The sequence below is a fragment of the Homarus americanus genome, unplaced genomic scaffold (genome assembly GCF_018991925.1).
Source record: "Homarus americanus isolate GMGI-L3 unplaced genomic scaffold, GMGI_Hamer_2.0 scaffold43075, whole genome shotgun sequence".
In the NCBI taxonomy this organism is placed as follows: Eukaryota; Metazoa; Arthropoda; class Malacostraca; order Decapoda; family Nephropidae; genus Homarus; species Homarus americanus.
In genome coordinates this window covers 937015-955000 of record NW_024756438.1, presented here as the reverse complement: position 1 = coordinate 955000, position 17986 = coordinate 937015, and the positions used below count along the sequence as shown (strand labels likewise).

The following is a 17986-nucleotide window of genomic DNA, read 5'->3' as shown; positions in this document are numbered from 1 at the left end:
GAAACTGAATATTGTAAAAAAATAATTAAAATCATGTTGTGATTGCTTTCTAAGTCCAAGTGTATTTAAAAGACAAATTTAGCCAAATTATACAGGGATAGAAAGTGAGAAAAAATATATTCTGTATTATGATTTGCAACAAAAAGAAAACAAATTGTCATTCTTCATGAGCTACAGCTTAACACCCCAGTTTATAAGTTCATACAGTATTTACCTCACACTGGCTCACACCGCAACAGAGTAACACCTGTGATGACACAAAATTATCAGGGAAAAGATAAAAATATTTCCACACACTAGACCACTTTAGATATATAGACATATTCATTCAGTATAGTTATTAGTTATATAAGTTTACATTTGGTTCAACATGCATAGAGACAATGCAGGTTACAGTTCAGCATAGAGACAATGCAGGTATACAGTTCAGCATATAGACAATGCAAGTACAGTACACAGTTCAGCATATAGATAATGCAAGTACAGTACACAGTTCAGCATATACATAATGCAGGTACAGTATACAGTTCTGCATATAGATAATACAGGTATACAGTTCAGCATATAGATAGGGTAATGCAATATACTGTATACAGTACATAGACAATGCAGGTACATATACAGTATACAATTCAGCATACTGTATAAACAATGTAGGCACAGTTTACAAATCAGCAAATGAGGAAATTACTTTGTATAATTCCACATATTAATCGTAAATTGTAAATAAAACCCCGTAGTAACTTGCCCCGTGGAGCCCTGAAGCACCTACGGATAATTGGGTAGTGGTTTTCTGTGAATTTAACGTGAAATAGACTCATTGTCGGGGGTAAATCATGGATTTCTTATAATACTTTGTATAACCCCATGATTCATGAGTATAAAAATATAAATAGTGGTGATAGTTTATTACTATGGTATTATAAATAATTAGACTGATAAAAGTAATTGGCCATCAAATAATTCACCGGGTTGAGGTGAGTCGACTATTCTCGTCATTTACTTTAAATTTAGATAATTAGTTTATATAAATATAAGCTAATAATTGATTATCATTGTATTTTAACAATAAATAAGAAGTAACACTGAGTTATAAGAGTACTGTACAGTATATACCTTAAACTAATAAGTTAGTTAAGCATGACATGTCAGACAGGATTGTTTCCAATGCTTTTTAGTTGAAATGTAGGCCTGTGGAGTGGAACACAGTCACAACTGTACAGTACACACACCCAGAGGAAGAACACATCCAACATGGTTCAAGATATTGTGTTTTTACTTTTACGTTCCATCTAAGTACAGTACAGTACCTCAAGGAACAGCTGGTTGAAGCCTTCAGAGAACTTCATTAGAGACTCATAAATCCTTCCTACAATAAGTTAAATATTTGAGAGTAATGTTAGGATTGATTGATTGATTTATGGAATTTAGGCTAAAAGCCAAGCACTGGAGCCAATAGGCCAAGTACAATACTGTGAATTGTGAGATAGGTGGAGAAGGAGGTAAGCCTCCATTTTACTTTAATAAATTAATTAATAATTGTGTGTGTAAGCAATACTTACCACATACTATATAGATAATGCAGGTACAGTAAACAGTTCAGCATATAAGCAATGCAGATATACAGTTCACCATGCATATAGGCAATGCAGGTATATGGAAAATACTGTACAGATAAGTGATGTACAACAACATTATGTAACATCACATGAGTCTTTACAATAGACACAAAATATCACCGAACAATTTGTGTTAGACCTCAGGTTAGCTTCTATATAATAGCCTTGGATTTAGAGACAAACAGTAGAGCACATGTGTGAGGCCACAGTCTGGGTACAGTTGGGTCAATATGATATCAGAACACGTTGCAAAAAAGGAAGCTACAGGTACCTTCTTTATCACCGAGTTCCTGGTTAAGGATCACCCCTCAGCCATAACTTCCACAGATGGTGGCTACCACCCCTACAGCTAACTTCTGCAGATGATGGGCTCCATTTGAGTTAAAAATGTAATACATCCACATGTACACAGTGAGGATTATAGAGCAACAGTCCTTAGTGTAGAGACCCACCTGACCTGCATCTGATAATGGATGAACTACATCATCAAGGACAAAAGTAAGTAATCAAAAAGTGGCTTTGTTAAAAACCATAAAATGCCATTAAATCCAACTATTACTATACTGTACTGTATTATGGTAACTTTGGACATCTGTGTTGACAGCTGATACAGAGCTGTGAGCTTCTGAATACTGCCAAGTTAAACCTTTTGAGGAAGGTCTTCACTCCCTGCAGTACTGTAGTTTATAACAGGATGATCAGGTGGGTCAGCTCTACACACAATAAACTACCAGACTCACACCACAGACTTAACACCAAAATATTTATCATTGGTCATGTTTGTCACCTCAGAGATCCACTATATCCTCAGACAATAATAATTCTTTGCCTTCCATAATAAAGACCAAGGAATGTACAGTAATATGCAGATTTCTTTGTTAACTCACAAAGGGAAGTTAGAGTGGCAAGAGAAGGCCGACTTATAGTTGTACGAGACAAGACTCATTCATCAGGACCATAAAAATTGAGGCTCACTATGGGTGAGTCAACATTAAGTTATGATTCACCTTTGTGCAAGTCAACATCATAACTACCAGGGTCATAAGTGGGACAGTCACTGTAAATGTCTATCAAGAATAAAGATATAATTTATTTTTTAATAATCAATTCACCATTTATTGGGTAGTTGGTCTGTTCTTTATTATGACCTTCATTGCCCATTGTTAATATTGTACAGTATGGGAAGAAACTGTAGTATTGTATCTGGAGAAAACCTGCCATGTATGGTAGTGAAGGTCACACTGGATAACACCTTTCTCACATCTGTCCCCAGGCTGGGGAATGAACCCAGGACACAGTGGTGCACCACTAAAGATATTCAACTCCTGATATCTGAGAGACAATCACCAGTGTTTTGGTATAAAGACAAAAGACAATATTTTCTTGGTTCTTTTATAATACTAAAGTGGTCTAGTTGTTGAATATATTGGACATTTTCCTGAAAATATTTGTATTCCTGGTATTAATCACATGCACTGTCAACTCAGTGAATGGCATCAATTAAAGTACTGAGTTTAATCACATATATGGCACAAATAGTTGAACAAATTGGCCTTAAAGTAAATAGGCTGCAGTTCCAATAGGTCCCAACCTATCCAAACCATTTTCAGTGTAGCTCAGTCCTGTTGGGCCATAATGCTAATGGTCTGGTAATTATGTTGGGGCCTAAGGACTGGGGTCTATTACACCTTCAACTAATGACAATAATTTGGCGGTATTCTTGGTGATTGAGCTCAATTCTTTAATACAAATTTTGGTTAATAGTGCTATCTAAGGTGCATATAAGACAGATATAGGCTGATGGACTGAAAGATATAGATAGATGGACTGAAATATATAGATAGAAGGACTGAAAGATATAGATAGATGGACTGAAATATATAGATAGAAGGACTGAAATATATAGATAGATGGACTGAAATATATAGATAGATGGACTGAAATATATAGATAGATGGACTGAAATATATAGATAGATGGACTGAAATATATAGATAGATGGACTGAAATATATAGATAGATGGACTGAAATATATAGATAGATGGACTGAAATATATAGATAGATGGACTGAAATATATAGATAGAAGGACTGAAATATAGACAGAAATACAGTATAAATAAATACTGTAGAGAGACTGAGAGATACACTGTATTTCTGCCATATAAGATGTACTTTTAACCAAACAAATGTCTCCAGCAGTCATCCTGAATCATATACAGTATGATGATGGTCAGTGTTGTGTCCACTAACTCGTAACGTTAGGACAGAAAATACGAAAACTAATTACCATCAATTTAAGCGCCGCTGTTGCTAATCATTTCAAAAGTTAGAGCCACTAACACTAATTTTGCCCCAAGTTTTTTCATAAACTATGGAATGTACAATACCTCAATTTATAAATAAGTTATGTATGTAGTAATTCACTTAAACAAGAGCAGCTCTGAAAGGGTGTTTCTTATCTTTCAGTATAACATTTTCCTGTCAGCTAACTCAAGACTACATATGTCATCCTCTTTAAGTGCCCATGTTTCACTGCTATATACATTCTTCCTTTCATACTGACAATAAAGGCAGCAACTCCCTAAACTTCCTCCAGCACTGATCACATCATCCAGGAACACATTCACAAAGTTGAGTATCTACAGCCATGCTAAAGACACATGATTATCTGCACATACAGAACAGTTAAAGTCAACAGCTTCCTGCAGTCTACCATATAGTCCACTGCACCTCTTGTGTACCCACTTTCCACACTCACTGCACATTACTGAATTACTGCCAACACCTCTCTTAAAGATAGACAGACGTCAGATAAGATAGACCGACTGACTACAGGTATTGAAAGATTGATAGAAAGATATACAGACATAGAAACATAGAGATAGACAGTTATAGACAAACTGAGATATGGACAGATGCAGTGTACAAAAAGACAGAAACACACACCTGTGACTGCAGTTTCTCCATGCACGAGTTGTTAGTTAAGGTTTAGTCTTTAATTCACCTGTAACAAAGAAAAAACAACATTTAATATACAGAACAGTTTATGATTAAAATATGTTCATGAATTTGTAGTCATCCAGTACAGTAGTTGTTTGTTTTATAAAAATTTGGTTTATGTGAACCTTCTTGGGACTGCAAACCTTGCATGCTTGACAAACACAGTAACTTTTTCTTAAATATTCTCAGCTAAATTTGGGATGCCTTTAATATGAGGGAAATACAATAGTTAAGATAGATACTTGCAGATAGATATACTGTAGATAGACTGACTAATAGATAGACATAGGATGAGATGAAAATACAGATACGTACTGAAAGATATTGTATAGATAAGTCATATACAGTATACTGTAGACAGATAGATTGACTGAGAAAGCTTGATACACAGATATACAGGTAGACAGATATACAGGTAAATACATAGATAGATACTGTATATAGACAGAGGTATATCCTGTTATAGATAAATTGAGATATGGATAGAAATGGAAAAAGACACATGATGACAGTCAATTAGAAATACAGACAAACAGAAATACACATGAGCAGATAGATATAATTATATAAAAAGAAGACAAACACACAGACAGAGATAAAACAAATGGCTAACAGTAGTAGAGTTATGACAAATACAACTTGTCAACAGTTTGCAGGGAATCAAGATTTCCCATAGGTATAGGGAATGAGAGCTGCCCTATAATTTACCTTGCCATAGGTAATAGTGGTGGTGGTAGTGGTGTTATGGTGGTAGTGGTGCCATGGTGATGCTGTGGTGGTGGTGGTGGTGGTAGTAGAGGTCATTTTCAGCTGTAATAGTGCAGTTCAATTTTGTAAAGTCTTGTTCTTAACTTTTACTTTTATCCTCTTTGCTTGGGCTGGAGGTCACATCTCTGTTACACACTGATGGCAAGTACTGGTTCCAGAATGTCCTCTGAGATGTTTATAAACCTCAATTAAGTCACCTCTTGCCTGTCTAAAGTACCATATAAGCTGTAGGTGTTCTAATCTCTCTGGGTAACTGAGGTGCCATAGAGCATGCACCAGTCTGGCCATTTTCAATCAAATAAGAGTCTCGTGCATCTCTTGGTGACCACTTGGGGCGACAGTACTTATCTCCTGTAACAAACAAAATATTATATGACTATAAAGTACTTGGGGGATTAGGTTACGTAAGCATTAGTGTTTAATCAAAAGGTGAAATACGCTGGTGAGTCTAACCTTCATCTGAGGTCCTAACTATGGCCAGTAATGAAACAATCAAGGATATGGTTACAAACATCACAAGTGCAACAATTTAGCCAAATGACAAAAATAGAGCTCACAAGAGGGCAGTGTAAGGTTGTGTCAATTTACATTTTGTGTATTAATGCAGTTCTGTACAACCACGAAATCTTGAGAACTTTTAGCTATGCAATCAGTAGTTCAGACAATTCTAGGAGGTTAGGTTAGGTCAGGCATGGGTAGTCTGCGGGCCTACCCACCAAAATTTATATACTACCTAACTCAAAAGTAATGTTAATACCCTGTATTGTATTAGCACGGACAGTGAAGCAGTTTATCGTCACGTCTACCTCACGATATTTTCAGTTTACAATCATAGACTTTTTCCCATTTATAAAACAAATCCATCATAATAATCTTTTAAGTAATATGTTAATGTTTCTTACCATTTAACAGAAGATGAGTGAAGCATTCTGTTAATACGTTGGTTTTTCCTAAAGTTACAGCATTTGTCTTACTTATGAGACACACCCACCAGAATAATGCCAATGTTAATCTTGGCATATGAGGAACTATAATGGAACAACCTATAGGCCTAACATTGCCTATAGGTACTCCTGAGCATGATGATTCCGAATCTATGGTCCATTATTCAATTACGGGGTAATTAGTGGCCAGAATGATGCTTAGGTGATGGAACAGTAATGAATTGTGTGTGAAGATTATTCTTTTAATAAATATTGCTTTACTCACCATAAACTGGCTGCATATACCTGAACTGCAGGCCACATTAAATAGAATTTGTCAACCACTCCACGGGCCACATGCGGCCCACAGGTCGCAGATTACCTAGGTCATTTGTGAGGGAAATGATTGATTGCAGAGATAAAATTCTTGAGATTCCGTAATTGTACAAAAATGCAATTTTACCACATTTTGAAGTAAAATACTACAGAGAAGTGAGATTACATTAGGTCAGGTTAGGTTTGGTTAGCTTAATTCAACATCAAGGCTATATTGCTGACCAGTCACTCTCAAAACATAATTAAAAATATTATCCTAAAACGTCAGTGTTAACCAGTAAATTACAGTTTTAACAGATCTTTAAACATGCATAATAGGACTAATTTGGGTATTATTACTGTTTCAGCCACAACTCGGTTAGAGCAATTTTGTGTTTACCATTAGTTATGTCTTGTCAATAGGAACAACTTTGTCTAATACCACTTCCGTCACAAATGGATATTAACCGAGAAAGTAAATTAACGTAAGAAATTATTGTACATCTGAAGTCACTGTGTGTCGTCTGTTTGTTAACAGCTGACCCGTTCAGTCTGAGATTACTGTACCGTACTGTACTAAACTGTACTGTACTGTACTCTCACATCCACTAAAAACCTAAAGTTACACCATAATGCTTCAACAAAGTAACTTTCGTTGGTACCAGATATCAAAATAAGTACTTTCTGTTTAATATAGCGGGGACGTCTAGCAAGTTTGGTAGGTTTCAGTGTGGTCGAACAGTATTTGTGGCTGAAACTGTAAATTTACCCTAATTTTATGTACATAGGCAGTCTCAATATCCAGACTGCTGCTGTCAGGCTGTTCCACATCTATCCACAGTCTTATCTTCAAAATCTCTTACTACAGGTTGACAACACATGAGTTGCTAGTAACTGCCCATTAACAGTTCCTAAGGCATAAAACTTCTGAATATTTGTATTAACTTTACCATTATGGCTTCGTTTATTTCTAGAAAAGATAAAATTAGTTTTGGTCACCCCTGTATTTTAAATATCCAAAATATGTGGTTTTCGACAGATATGGAGATCTAAATGGTTTAAAACACATAAAACAAATCGGGAAATATAATTTGGATACCTAACCTAACCTAATTCCTTAGATTCCCCGGATGACCGAAACATCGTGGTGTGGGATCCAGATATCAGAGAACAAAATACCCCATAAAAGAATTAACTAGCTTTATTTAACTATAAACGTTGAGTTACTAGAGTTATAATAAGCTTACATACCTGGATATATTATTTTCCATACACAAATAACGTGGTAATTGGCCATAATTATAAGCACAGGTGACAGGTGCTCTCCTACCAGAGGTTGTTTACAAACACTGTGGCTGCGGCAGATGCTCCCCCCAAGACAGGAAAGGTTCAACTAAACTATGTGAGATGTTTGTACGGTGTTGTTGCCAGACACCTTAATAATAGCGCCATCTATTGGCTGGGTCCAAAAGTTAATCGTGACGTCATAGACGTTGATGGAGCGTCATGAGTGATATTACATCAGATTTGAAATGTATTTCAATATATAATTGCACATTTGCACTGTAACTCACAAGAGGTTAAATACTTAAGTTACCTATCTCCGTCCTTTGGAAACCGATGAAAATGAAAATGTGGATGTGTATCCTTTCCCCTTTTGCAAATAACGCAGGGATGCGATATACCCGGCATGTTGAACTAGGCGCCCAGAAGTCTTGGCTTAGTGGCGAGTGTTGCCAGAGGGAAATATCAAAACGTATCCATAGAAGTACTAAAAATGTAAAAACATCCATAATCATCTAAAAAGTGTCCAAAATGTATACACTCTTTTCTTTAATAATGTGAAAAATTTCTTAGTATGTATGACAACAAAATTAAACTGAAATATAATGGTATCATCAAGAATTTTACTGATTATAAAATGGCTATTCTTGGTTGTAGTCAAAGATTTTGAAAACATGCAGACGACAACGTGACGTCACACAAGTACGACTGCAGCGCCATCCTAATTTTAGACTACATAAAATGACGTCACTGTTCTATGAGGTCCCAGCTAGTATTATTACCGACTATTTTACGCGCATTCCTGTCTTTAGTATATAGTCTTTGGGATGTGGGCAGTGGGTTATTTTTTTTTTTTAGGAATTAATGTTTCAAATGATTACCCAAAACAAAAATCATTCAATACAACACCATTAACAATAAAATTTACATCATACATTAAAGAATTCATTAAATAAACTTTCTTGGGGTAAAACTAGTTAAAATTAGATGTTTGGTGGCACATCCCTCACGTGTGCCCGGGACAGGCAGGACTCGAACCCAGGACTAAATCTAACCAACGAAGCTACTGTAGCAAAATGCGTATAACATAAACCCAAAATAAATCTAACCCGAAGACTATAGATATATTGTAGACCTTGAATTGCTAGGCAGTTGCAGGCGTTCTAAACTCTTTGGTTAACTGATGTGCTGAGTGCCAGGGGCGGATCCAGGGGGGAGGGGTCTTGGGGGTCCTGACCCCTTTTCATCACAAAATTCCAATACTTTTTTTTAATGCAGTATTGTACTCAGGCATTTTTATATAGTAAAAAGTAATTACTGTTGACTTCAGAATATCTCCTAATATCAAGTGCATATGGCTTCAAAATGCCCATGATATTGGACAGATTTCAAAAAAATTATGGGCGGCTAACAGTGCCCCACCCCCCTAAAAAATACTCCAGCTTGGTGGGCTCACTGCACTCACCATGTTGCTCCATCCACAATTTCTTGGACCACCCTTTTATATTCCTGGATCTGCCCCCGAGTGCAGACTGACCTGTGTGGTGGTCCTGTAGTGGATTTCTCCCCTACAAACGCTGTTTGTCGCCGAGTAGCCGATCCCGCAAATTCCTGTGTATCCCTCGTGGTCCAGGTCAACCAGCGCCGCCCATGGAGCGGAGGTCAACTATCTACCCACGCCTACCTCCGCTATAAAAGACCTGACCTCGTGGTGACCTGTCTCTTTTCTACCTACACCAACCAGCAAGTAACACCTCCTCCTCCGCCGCTGCCTGGCGGTCCTCGCTCCCGCCGGCGAGCATGGCGACCCACAAGCTGTCCTCCTCTGAGCACCCTCACCAACCAGCTCTCTCTACATCACGCTTGTAACCACTCTACCACTTCCCAGCACCAAGCTGCATTGTACATCCAATACAACATGTATACAGAGAGCACATCGTGATTTTTGAGTCTTGAACCAAACAACCCGTACCCCACAGTCCACCTGCAGTGATAAATCCTCACCCTTTCATAACCAGGAGAAGCTTCGTCATCAGCCTACGATGGACTGCCATAAGTGCACTGACCCTCAGTTGGATATTTTCAACCGAACCTGTAGCATATCTTGGGGACCAGACAGGGCAGCGCCTCACTCTTGAAGAGCATCACGAGACCCGCCAGTCTAATTACCTTCGAGTGAGCAATTCACAATGGTAAACTAGCTACCATTAGAAATTCCAAACTTCGTTTCTCATTATGTTCAAGGCATTGGGGTACCTTGCAACAAAAGGTTAACCCTGGTCTGGCCCCATGGTCTTATCGTGTTGGGTCGGTGAACTACATGCTTACAAGTCTGAGGATTTTGAATGGTGTCATTTCATGGCTAAAGGGTGGCCATAACTGGCATTTGTCTTTTAATCACATTAAGTACAGTACTCTACAGTATTACTGTATATGTTTAATTTTATACAGAAAAGAACTTTTATCTACTTCAGAGTTTGAATTTTTTTATACATTTTCTATGATTTGTATACAATAAGACGTTGGTATATTGAGACAGGAGCATCTTGTATGGCATCTAAATTATTTTATAAACAACCTGATGAAGGTCAGCAGAATGGGTCTTACAAGTCAATGGGAAACATTCTGTGGGCCAAAATTTGGCTTTGACTAAAAATATCTCAATTCACCACCCATTTGCACCCCTTATCCTTATCAAACCTATATACTGTACATAGAGTACACTGTGTCTCATAGGTCATACACCATAGGAAAATTAATGTTTCTTTTCATCTTTTTGCAGGTGAAGGAATCATAGTAAATCAAAGAAGATGGCAGACATTAACACTAGAGGAAGAGTCAGTTTATTAAGGGCACCAATCACTTAATAAACAACATCCGTGTTAACGGGTCACTAAAGTCTTTTGTACCTCATCAGTATATAGCATCTGACTTAAGGTAATTTTTTTTTTTTATGGGGATTAGCCCACCCGGACACAGGTCACTGACCCACATCGGGGCCTGGGGGGCGAAAATGTAATAATAATAATAATAAAATAATAATAATAATAATAATAAAAATAAATAATAGTCATAATAATTCATAATAAATAAAATTTATGATAAAACAAACAAAAATAAAATAATAAAATAATGATGATAATAATACAGTAACTGTAATAATAATAATATTAATAATAAAGAACTATAAATACAAAAATGAAAAAAAGATCAAAAGTGAGAAGCAATATATGTATGTTGTGTTATCAATGGTAAGAGAATCAATTGAGACCCTGCAATTGTGTGTAAATGAAGCAGGAAGTCAGATCAGCAACCTGGGACTTGGTCACAATTTTCGTGATGCCATATGGCAGCAGGGTCTACCATTAGACAACACATCATGCTTCCAATATCTTTCCAGGCGGTAGTACCTCCCTGTTTGGTAGTATTAATTTCTCAACAATCTTCTTTCATTTGCTATGATTCCCCCACCTGCAGAAAAAAAATCCTATGGTATGTGACCTATGAGACACCCTGGTCAACAAATCATTAAAGTGATGCTCTTGAAAGAAAAATGAGATTTTCAGGCAGTTTAAGAAGAGTTTTGATGCAGTCCACATTGGAAGCTGCTGGTGAATGAAACTGTAAACTGGACTTTTGTGCACAGTACCATGTATTGCATTATATGCCTAAAAAACTTTCTCCTTTCACAATCATAGTTTCAATGGTTCTTTATTGTGATAAAAAACAAGAGCATCAGGTCACAACAAAAAGTTACCTCTAATCATTGCCATGTTTCCAGTCTACATTTTCTCCCTTCTTATGGAACCAGAAAACTTTAGGGATACTAAAACTGTACGGAATGTCACATACTGTTACAGTACTTAATTCTTGACAGTATTAGTCACTCAAAAAGTCAAGTAGTACTGTACTACTGTATGATAGCTATAAAAAAATACTAAACATTTGATTATAAACATTTAATTAACAAAAAGATTAAATTTAATCCATGATAATAATGTTAAATAAAATACTGAAAATTTAATTCCTGAATTTGTGAATCAACAATATTAAGTTACATAACATACTGTAATTAAAAGAAATCTCAAAATGTCTACAAATTTCATGATTGGATTTATAGTTCTATGCACCCAAGCATTTAAGGTCACAGTTTTTCATTAGTTTATTTACATTATAAATATTATAATATCTGCACTTTACAAAAAATCTTGGAGTGTAATTGTTACTGGATACCTAATAATTCTTTACGTTTTTCCTTGCCTCTTAAAATGGCCATTTTGAACACGTTACAATATAAACTTATGGAGGATGTAGTGTCATCATTACCAGGAACTGGATAAGTAAGAAGGTTTGGGTTACAATTTGTGTCAACAATTCCTACTGTTGGGATAAGCATTTTGGCTGCATCTCTCACAGCATAATGTTGATAGATGACATTGTTCATAGTGTGGAGGAATATTAGAAGATCTGGGAGTCTTGTTATACACCCAAACTGGATGGTAGAATTTGTGAGGACACCACCTTGCCAGTAGCGTGTATGGGAGTATTCACCACACTCCTTCGCTGTGTTCTCTATAATAAACTGTAAGATTAAACATGTTTTAATGTACCATAAATAGTGATATTAGAGTACAGTACTGTACTATTCACTACATTACTTACAATAAAACCATTTTCTGTACTTTCTCAACCAGCTGGACAAAATGAACATATTTCCCATATTATGAGAAAGCTTCACATATATTCACAATGGATACTATGTAGTCCAGCACAGGCAGATGCGATTCTTCTAAAAAAAAAAATAGCTAATACATAAAATCTGCAGTTATTCCCCTCAAACCATCTACAGTGTCCCAAGCCTCTCTCATCAAACCACTGCCTTGTGCACACCAATTAAACATGGTCATACAGTCAACCGTAACATCACACAACTCCAGTTATTTCACACACTGCAAGTACAGTACTACATGGGTGATCACCTTAACAGCTCTGCTCACATTTGTCCACCTGATCACTATGTTCAACTTGCATACTTACTGAACTCAAAGATTGTTTGTCTTTATAGGCCAGCATGATAAACTGAGCTAAAATGTTTACACTAACGAAGGAGTAAAAATATCTTAAGTGATGTAGGAGCTGTAAAACTGACACAGTGTATCAGGAAACTAAAATATTGTACCAACAAGTTTGTGGGGATTGTCTCAGGGTTCCCACTAGTCCTCTACTTATGCAGTTAGGGCTGCATTTCAGAAAATTAGTTATGTAACTAAAGAATTACAAGTAGCATCTCTCTTGACTCGACCACAACCCCTAAAATGGCAGCTACACTAATGTGTCGATTGCCAGAGGCAGAGACGTAAGAGTGTGTTGCTGCTGCACTACAGTAATATGGTAATATGGGAAGCCAGCTCAATTAACCAGTTCCCAGCCACATCTCTTGTTTCAGGTTTTTCCTTTTGCATTCTACATTTTCTTTTTGTTAACTCTCCTTTACCTTTTCAGCCTTTTTCTTGAAGTTCTGTTTCTCTGATCAACCCAACACAAAATAGGAGAACAATGAAGATGGTATACAAAAATAAACATGAATTCTTTGGTGAAAGCTTCAGGCTGTGCTGGGCTTCTGAAACCATAATGTTAGGTTATGTTATGTATATGAATGATATGTACAACATCTTAAGGCTGATGGAGTATACTGTACTGTGAGTTACAGACTAGTTTACAATAAAAACCTAATTAAAAAAAATACAAAGAACCTTTTCTTACCTGATGATTGGGGAGACGACCAACAAACAGAATAATGCCACCCCGGAAGGCTATGTGAGCTGTGAAATTAAGTGCATCTCGTAAAAGAACTGCAGTCTGATCCAAGTCAATAATTAGGTGACCAAGGCGGGATCCAAATACAAATTGTTTCATGTGATTGTCCAAGGATCCTTCCCTGTGACCAAGATGGACACGAGCATTAAATAAATCTTCTACAGTAAAAAGCTCAGCAACTTTAAAATAATCTGGATGCTTGAGGGCATTCTTCATTTGTTGACCAATCATATCATCATCTGCAAAAAAAAGATAAATTCAGAAGTGTAAGACTAGTTATGCTGCAAGGAATAAGGGTTCCAAAAATGTTTCAAAGTATGAATGATACACTTTATTCTTGAATGGTACAATGATGGCCATAACCTGTTTATTTACAGTACAGCTACACCACCGATTTTCCGGGAACTGATGGTCCGCCACCTCGTTAAGTCCGGACAAAATTACGAGAGGGCACTTGAAATTCCTGTGACTGCCAGACTAGTTTACTGGGTGGCCACAGATGGCATTGCCCTTAACTTCCAGACCTTTGTGATTAGCTCTACAGTTCCAGTAAAATTATAAAATTTGCCACATTGGGAGCGGTAGTACCGCAACACTCTTTGTAAGTACAGTACTGTACAGTAATTAATAAACCTGTTTTATTTATACTGGACTAATAAACCTGTATCATTTATAATAATGTATTACATTAAATCATTTAAATCACATTTAATTTACATTTAACATTTGTTTAATTTAAGTTTCTAGCGGTCCATGGTGCTTTAGAGACACGGGAGATGTATAATTAGTGGGTCAGAGGTGTACTGTTGAATTATTATTACCTGACCTCGGTTGGTCCGGCAAAACGGATAATCTGGCAAGGCTTTGGAACCAAGGGTGCCGGAAAATCGGTGGTGGAGCTGTATTATATTTAACAACAATCTTGATACTTATCTCAATGAGTAAAAGGATATTATTACATGCTTAAGCAGAATTAATACAAATAGTTTGGCAAAAGCAAGTCATGTAATTAATGTATGACAGCAAACACAGTCAGCGAACATGGCACAGTGAGGGGTGTGTACCCAGGGCAAGTGTTGTCAGCTTCTGATCATATTAAATGAAGAAAATTTTAGTCTTGTTATATAACACTATGCAGGACAGAAACATACAGGTATAAAAAAACTGACATATTATAGTGAACTAACCAGGTGATTCTTCATGTTTCTGTAAAGGTTCTGTAACATTCAGGACAGGACTGGATGATGATGCTATGCTGCGGTGCGACAGACCTCGTGGCACTCCCACTGTAAGAGAGCACTTTGTTAATAATAAAGCAAGTATCCTGAAGAACAGACATCTTCACATAACAAGCTCCTAATTCATTATGGTGTCATCCTTGCAATATGGGGAAGAAGTAAAGAGCAATACTGTAATGTATGTAGTTCCGTGCATGGCAGCTACTGAATACTGTATTAATCTACATTAGTGATCTGAATTCAAGCTCCAACCTAAGCAGCAAATCTTAACATGTTTATTATTGTTTCAAGGGTAAAAATTATTTACTTCATATAACTTCATCACCAACTGATAGAACACACATAATACATTAAAAAATAAACATAATAACCAGTCACCTTAAGAAATAAAACAACGTTGAAGATTTGAGTTGCTGCCAAGATAATGGAAGAGGGACAATGTTTAGTTCCTTCTGAATTAACAGTTCCGGTGTTTTCAGAGTCATCGGGCGTACTGATACCTTCAAGCGAGACTTTTTTGGGGATGTTATAAAGATTAGTTTGGTTTCCTTTTTGGAATAATTTATCTTGGACTGAAGTATTAAGTTGGTTTAGTTCAGTAGAATTCTTTAAGGCTGTTGAGGAGGTTCCTCTCTCTGGGATATGACCTTCCTCCTCACCTAGGACGGGAACTTTGACCTTTTCTCCGGGTATAACACATTCTTCTGAGTTTGCCTCAATATTCAAAAAACAATTCAAACATGGCAAAAATTCCTGGTTGATACTATACCATCCTGAGGTCATGAGTAAGGCCAGCGTCAATGGATCAACAACAACTTTCCCCGACTCCACACTCCCAGGAACCATCACCGATACAGTTTTTGTAAACATCTCGTGAGGTAAGTGTACACCACTGCCCGACTTTGCCAAGATAATACCGCCATACTCATCAAAAATTCTGCTAATATTCTCATAAGCTGCAGACTCCAGGAGAGTTGTGTTCAGCTCACCAAAACAATCAGGGGTTCTCACATGATAATTATTACGGACAGACACACAGTCGTCGATCAAAACAGATTTCATCTCTAAGGCTGCCTCTTCAATGTATCTTGACTTAAGTATGACTTTATCTCTCCTAACAATCTTGAGCACATCTGTTAGTTTCCAGCACAACAGGATTTTGTTCTCCAGGTTACTGTTAACTGAATTATTCCCTTCACTGTTGCCGGCTGGGTCAGAGAAGAATAATGCACTGCAGTTGGTGGTGGTATACACTTCATCCTCCCCAGGGTCACAGGTAATAAACTCTTGGATACTTTTATAATTAAATCCTATAATGTGAATAGCTTCATGAACAAAAACCCTTCTTAGAGTTATTTCTGATAGTTGTTCTGTTTGGTTCCCACATAAATTAACATATCCTACCACTGGTCTTCTGCTGTGTATGCCACCAACCACTGCTGTGTCCACACGGCATACAGAGGAGTGAGCTACAGAATTCTGGCATAATCTGCTGGCTCGAGATGTTACATATATTAAGATGTTTGTTCCATCAACTATGCCTTTCCCTTCTGGCAGAGAGTCATTTAGGTGATACAAGCTGTCATATTCATATACCATCAACCCTTCAAGATGATCAGCAGGTATTTCAACATCCCCACAAAAATCTCTTGTATATTTCCTTGATATTTTCCCACATTTTCCAATATTTATTCCATCAAAATATCGAGTATCACAAGCAGCTTTATCCCTGGGAACACGGAAAACTGACTTCTGTTCTGAGTACTTCAAGGTTAATAATTTTGAAAACATTAATGCCGTTTTACTAATAACTTCTTGTGACTTAGGAGACAAAGACTGATCCATAAAATCCACATGAATGTTAACTGGTACTCCTGTCTCGTCTTGTGGAGTTACTAAGTTCAACACCACCATCAAGTACCACATGAACTTCATCACTAATCCTTATGTATTGTAAGTTATATCTTCACAAGCAGCTATGTGGTTATCACTAGGCCTTCTGTAGAGTATGATGTTTTTAAAAATATACGAGTTCACTGGAGTAAGGACAAAACACATCATCAATAGAGGCATTGTTTCAGCTTTATCCAATCACAGCTCCAAGACTCGTTGCCATATTTGTCTCAATTAACACATTTTACGCTTGAAATGTAAAAACAACAATAGGCTTTACGTCACTGTAATTATATTTCGTTACTATGCGATAAAAGTACAATGAATTATCTATCTATGTTGTTATAGTTACCAGCAAGTTGAGAGAGTCGTCTGCCCAGGGCCGTCATGGTCGCTGCCTCTCCGGTCAACAACAACAATATATTGGTTTTCTTGATATTCTCTTAATACCTATGACTTTGAATGACCAATAGTTACTAGAATTATATTATACATAACTTTAAAATCTGTTAAATTCGGTAAATATACTTAAATGCATTTCTAGTTAAACGAAATGGTTCTATGTGAGGGCGCGCACCCCAACCTTCTGCTGTACCAGACCCCGATTACAAGACTTGTTAATAGAGAGAGCAAACCCAGTAAAATACAACACATAGGACACAAAAAAACATCTTTTAACTACATAATTGATATTTTTAGTGTAATATGAACAAGGTGTAACGCACAAATAATAAACTTAGTAACGTTATAACCAGATAGTAAATTCTATATAAACGGCAATCCTTCCCTTATGCTGTACATGTTGATTTATTGCTGTTTTTGTGACAGGTTGTGTATCATAATTCATAACAAACATTTATTCAACATTTATGAATATGTTTTTGGTAATCCATTTCACCTGTTGATAACTATGACAAGAATTACAGCTGGACAACCTTTCTTTCGTCCCCAGTGACTGGAAATGGCTTCTTATTTTTCTTTTCCTTTTACGTTTATCCTCTTCGCCACTGATCAGCTCGTTAGGCGCTTGGTCGGTCGATCACAGTCGCTGTACCTTTGACTATGAAACTCAGTGTCATGGGCATACGCTGAGATAAGTAGACTGGCATATTCTTTTCAGGAGATT

General features: G+C 36.8%; 1 protein-coding gene and 1 long non-coding RNA gene across 5 annotated transcripts in view; both read right to left on the bottom strand.

Moving 5' to 3' along the window:
• LOC121856810 overlaps nucleotides 1-8466 on the bottom strand; it is a 10865-nt gene extending 2399 nt beyond the window's left edge. For both annotated transcript variants that reach the window (XR_006087061.1, XR_006087060.1), the window contains exons 1-3: nucleotides 7880-8466; nucleotides 5331-5741; nucleotides 4569-4626 (exon numbers count right to left, since the gene is read on the bottom strand). This is a non-coding gene — a long non-coding RNA (uncharacterized LOC121856810). The remainder of the gene's footprint in view (nucleotides 1-4568; nucleotides 4627-5330; nucleotides 5742-7879) is intronic.
• Nucleotides 8467-11387: 2921 nt separating this feature from the next.
• Nucleotides 11388-17343, bottom strand: LOC121856799 (28S ribosomal protein S2, mitochondrial-like). 3 transcript variants are annotated; one of them, XM_042352514.1, is made up of 4 exons: nucleotides 17213-17343; nucleotides 14917-15015; nucleotides 13676-13968; nucleotides 11388-12494 (listed from the first exon to the last, which is right to left on the bottom strand). In XM_042352514.1, exons 1-4 carry the CDS (start codon nucleotides 17247-17249, stop codon nucleotides 12135-12137), a joined length of 789 nt encoding a protein of 262 aa, XP_042208448.1. In that variant the 5' UTR covers nucleotides 17250-17343; the 3' UTR covers nucleotides 11388-12134. The 3 variants fall into 3 exon arrangements, with proteins under 3 accessions (XP_042208448.1, XP_042208450.1, XP_042208447.1); XM_042352516.1 differs by lacking the exon at nucleotides 17213-17343 and adding an exon at nucleotides 15346-16664; XM_042352513.1 differs by lacking the exons at nucleotides 11388-12494; nucleotides 13676-13968; nucleotides 17213-17343 and adding an exon at nucleotides 15346-17176.
• Nucleotides 17344-17986: the final 643 nt, after the last annotated feature.

What these genes read in the sequence shown, in the direction of transcription:
- LOC121856799 (XM_042352513.1), bottom strand. Translation starts at nt 16,902, where the DNA reads ATGAAGTTCATGTGGTACTTGATGGTGGTGTTGAACTTAGTAACTCCA. An exon ending in ACGTTGTTTTATTTCTTAAG is followed by an intron (nt 15,016 to 15,345) that starts GTGACTGGTTAT and finishes GCTCTCTTACAG; the next exon opens with TGGGAGTGCCACGAGGTCTG.